Source organism: Nematolebias whitei, chromosome 9 (assembly GCF_014905685.2).
Source record: "Nematolebias whitei isolate Nwh7 chromosome 9, NemWhi1, whole genome shotgun sequence".
Lineage (NCBI taxonomy): Eukaryota > Metazoa > Chordata > Actinopteri > Cyprinodontiformes > Rivulidae > Nematolebias > Nematolebias whitei.
In genome coordinates this window covers 11,755,333-11,760,014 of record NC_056506.1, presented here as the reverse complement: position 1 = coordinate 11,760,014, position 4,682 = coordinate 11,755,333, and the positions used below count along the sequence as shown (strand labels likewise).

At 40.1% G+C, this 4,682-nt stretch overlaps 1 protein-coding gene across 1 annotated transcript in view; it reads left to right on the top strand.

Annotated features, from left to right (window-relative positions):
- Positions 1-4,297, top strand: part of LOC119414371 (potassium voltage-gated channel subfamily B member 2) — a 34,187-nt gene extending 29,890 nt beyond the window's left edge. Inside the window, exon 2 of the mRNA XM_037681462.1 lies at positions 2,303-4,297. Within this exon, the coding sequence (XP_037537390.1) occupies positions 2,303-4,297 (1,995 nt within the window). The remainder of the gene's footprint in view (positions 1-2,302) is intronic.
- The last annotated feature ends 385 nt before the right edge of the window (positions 4,298-4,682 follow it).

Sequence of the window (4,682 nt, the reverse complement as noted above, 5' to 3'; positions counted from 1 at the left end):
TGATGTGTTCATGCGTGCTCATCTGCTCACAGACTCATGTTCATGTTGCTGTTTGACGTAATTTTTTATGCTTAGCATATTTTTAGTTAACATTTTTCTTAGTTCATATCTTAGATCCTATTACTGTTTTTCTTTCACATTTTATTGTTGGACGTAACTGGGACCCTGTGTACACAATTTCGTTCCACCACATGTACTAAAACATGTGGTGCGAATGACAAATAAAGAAACTCTGACTCTGACTCTGATATTTCTCCAGCTTTTTCTGTATTGATTGATGTTTACTTGAAAACAAAACCATGTCACTCTGTCTTTCTTGAGATATATGTTTTAAACAATTTATAAAAATTAAACAAATAAATGAAAATAAATAAATAAATATACCTGTTTCTCCAAAAGTAAAATAAAAATATTGCTTTGTCCTAAGATCATCTTTTATATTTGTTTTTCTGCAGCTTCTGTGTTTTATTCAACATTCTCATAGCCTTTCCCAACTTCAGCTGCTATCTGTCAGGTAGCTAACTGGTTGATCCCCCTTTCTTTTAACAAAGTCTATTGTTTTTTTGAGCCTTCATCTTGAAAAAAAAAAGCCATAGATATTAGGGTTTGAACGACTACATAATTTTAAAACTCGATATTAACATAATAAAACTTGAGTAGAATTCGAGTACTTGATGACATCATAGAATCTAAAGATACAAAAATAAATAAGCAAATAAAACTGCAAGAAAGGTCATTAATTACAAATAAAGACCAACAAAACATTGGAAGCGTATATTATGCTCCTACCATTTATCATACTGCAAATAAGTCACAGAAAAAACAAAACTATTATTATTATTAAGCTGCAAAAGTGTAAGAAACATGCAGCACGTCAAAAACGAAACTAAAAACAGTGGGGGGGTCGACCACCCCGCACCACCCACCACCAGCTGTGGTGCGCATTAGGTTTAGTTTTAGAGATTAATATGTTTATAGGTTTTTTTAATAGGTTTAGAAATTAATACTTTTTGCTTCCTGTTTGTGAAACAAGGTCAGAGGAAGCTGGTTCTGGTTCAGTCGATTGGACCCGGTGTTACACCAAATTCTGTGACCTGCAACAGTGCATGTAACACTGCCCCCTACGGTCACAATATACGGTGGTCACAGAATATGGTGTAACACCAGTTTGCAACAAGCTCCAGTCAGGAAATTGATTCATTTTCTGTTTCCTTACGGTAGTTGAACCAGAAGATTCATCTTTAGTGAAATATTTCCAGACTATTGATGCATTTCTACCTGTTTGTCTGCTCCATCCGTCTGCTTGGAGGAATCCATTTTGTAACCCGCGCCCGGTGCGGATCACGTGACACGTGATGCAATGATGTAACGGTGACATAATGACGTCACCACGAATACTCAATGTGAAATTAAAAAACTCAATAGATGTCCTAGGAATCAATGTGTAGATTACTCGAGTAGTCTGTTAAAGCCCTAATAGATATTCATTTTTGCGTTGGCATATTATCCACTGGTTTCTATCTTTAGTGTTGTTAAGGTACCAGAGTACCTGGTAGCTTTAGCTCCACCTGTTAAAATTAGCCATGATATAATTTAGGAAGGCCAAAGAAGACATTCACCACAACTCCAAGATTAACTGGATGATCAAACTGTCCATCCAGACATATGCTTTAATTTATCTTAATGGGTCTGGGGATAATTGGATAATTTTCCTTTTTCTTTTTGCAACAATACCACGCCACAATGAGATATATACACACATACATACATACATACACGCACGCACGCACGCACGCACGCACACACACACACACACACACACACACACATATATATATATATATATATATGTATATATATGTATATATATATATATATATACACTGTAGTGATGTTGTAACTGTATGTACAAATGTACTGTATTATTAAAAAAAGCTTGATTTATAGTTTTTCTTTCTGTTCTGTTTCAGGAGAAAAGAATGAGTACCACTTCTGACCTTCCTCTATCCTTTCTATAGATAGCAGTACAATCCTATTACAATTATCCCAAAGTGTCCTTGCAAGGGCTGAAGAGAGAAGACAGATATCACTTAGCTAAGACACTGGAGAGTCTCTTTATAGTATTTATATACCTGGATTGGGGATGGGTTTTGGGTGACATACTAAAAGTAATGCATGAGTTGAAATGTCATTGCATAGTAATTCCACTGCAAGATTTTAATATCTTTCAACTTATTTCTGCATACCTGCAGTACAAGGTACAAAGTAATGTTAATCCATTACTGTCTTTTTTGCCTTACAGATCCTGGCCATGATCTCCATCCTTTTCATCATCATTTCTACAATCTCATTATCGCTCAACACTCTGCCGGAACTTCAGGTTGCGGATGAATTTGGTCAGTTCAATGACAACCCCACTTTAGCCCATGTGGAAGCTGTTTGCATTGCCTGGTTTACCATGGAGTACCTGCTTCGCCTGCTGTCAGCACCCAACAAGTGGAATTTTATCAAAGCACCACTGAACATCATTGATCTGCTGGCTATACTGCCTTACTATGTGACTCTTTGCCTGACTGAATCTAATAAGAGTGTGATGCAGTTCCAGAATGTGCGCCGTGTGGTCCAGATTTTTCGTATTATGAGGATTCTGAGAATTTTGAAACTGGCCAGGCACTCAACTGGACTACAATCTTTAGGCTTCACTTTGCGAAGGAGCTATAACGAGCTAGGCCTCCTCATCCTCTTTTTAGCTATGGGCATTATGATCTTCTCTAGCTTGGTGTTTTTTGCAGAGAAAGATGAGGATGCTACCAAATTCACTAGCATTCCCGCCTCCTTCTGGTGGGCTACCATTACAATGACAACTGTTGGTTATGGGGACATTTACCCACAAACCCTTTTAGGCAAAATTGTTGGAGGGCTCTGCTGTATAGCAGGTGTGCTAGTTATTGCTCTTCCCATTCCTATCATTGTCAACAACTTCTCAGAGTTTTACAGAGAACAGAAAAGGCAAGAGAAGGCTATCAAGAGAAGGGAAGCTCTTGAACGAGCCAAACGTAGTGGAAGCATTGTTTCTATAAATGTAAAAGATGCATTTACACGGAGCATGGAACTCACAGATGTGTTGGTGGAAAAAAGAGAAGAGAACAAATGTCCTGTTGACAATCACCTTTCTCCCAGTCGTTGGAGTTACCACAAACACTACTCAAACACTGAGGTTGGTAGCCCAGTTAGGTCCCAAGAGTATCAAGAGATCACTCAGCAAGGCTCCCCTGAACGGGGCAAATCATCATCAAACAAGTCTTCCCCTCAACATCGCAATGCAAAGCTTCAAGAAAATCCTTACAAGACCACTGGTATCCAGGAAAAACAGAACAAACCTACAGGAGAACAGAGAAAGATGAATGCCTTGGCCTCTATTCAAGCACAGCAAACTTCCCCTAAAGTCAGCAATCCTGGAAAAGTTTCCACTGTGGTCGATAACCCTTTATTAGAAAGAGCAGAGAGAAGCTCCCTACTACCCACTGCTGAAGGAGGTCACACTAGTTTTAGGCAGCGTGTCCCACCACCCCTGGATCTAAGTCAGATCAGTACCATGGATCAGGGGCCTGACAGTGTCCTACCAATGACCATCATCAAAGAGGGTTTGTATGAGTTTGTGTCCAATCCCCAAAAATGTTCATCCGAAGAGAAAAATTTGTTAAAACATAGAAAGGAAAACATTGGTGTGGTCTGTGACAGCGCATGTAGCTCTGTGCAAGATTTTAGTAGCCCTCAAACAATGCAAGCCCTCAAAGTTGACTTCATCGGAGCTCAGGATGACATTCTTATGGCTGTGATGACTCCTGTCGCAACCCCAGCTTCCACTGGCTCCCCCAAGTGGAATCAGATACTTTCTGAGGACATGACTTCCAAGTTTTCTAAATCTCGTAGTTCTTTAACACATGAGGCTAATACTCTGCAATCAACCTCCCTGCCTCCATCCCCGAAGCAACAGTCTGCCAGTTCAAGCAACTCTCAAGGGGGAGGAGAGAGTTCAGCAGTCAGAAGCTTAGAAGGTGAAGTGCAGCTCACGGGCTTAAGCCAGCATGGAATGAATCACATGGAGAGGTCTGCTGTTGGCTCAAGCAGTGGTTCCAGTCGACTGTCATTGAAAATGAGCCCACTCAACTGCACACAGGAGATGGTACCTGTAGGGGTAGACGGCGATGGAAGACCAGGACATAGAGGGGAAAAACAAGAAAATCACATTGTTCTAGATGGAAGCTTAACCCCACAGAGTGAGACAAGTATGTGAACTAAAGAGTTAGGAAAATAAACTCAGGGTGAAGTGTATTGCTTGACAGCAACATCCATAAGCCACACTAACCTGGTGTGAGCTTTGTACCTGTTGAAAAAGGTACACTGAAGCACAATAATGAAACCTATAAATGTTTATTAAACAAGACCTGTGACTTTTCTCTTGTTTGATGAACTTTGCGGTCAAGAAACAAACATTACGGAAATGTTAACAAATGACCTGAATCAATTCTTATGCACATGTGTACTTGTCTTGGTACTCTGTGACATTTTGGGCTCTCCTCACTACTGTGAGGGGAGCATGGTCTTGCCCAGGGACACTTTGGTATACTGCAGGGCATGGGACCGAACCTCTGATCTTCCAAATGGAAGATGCTGACTGC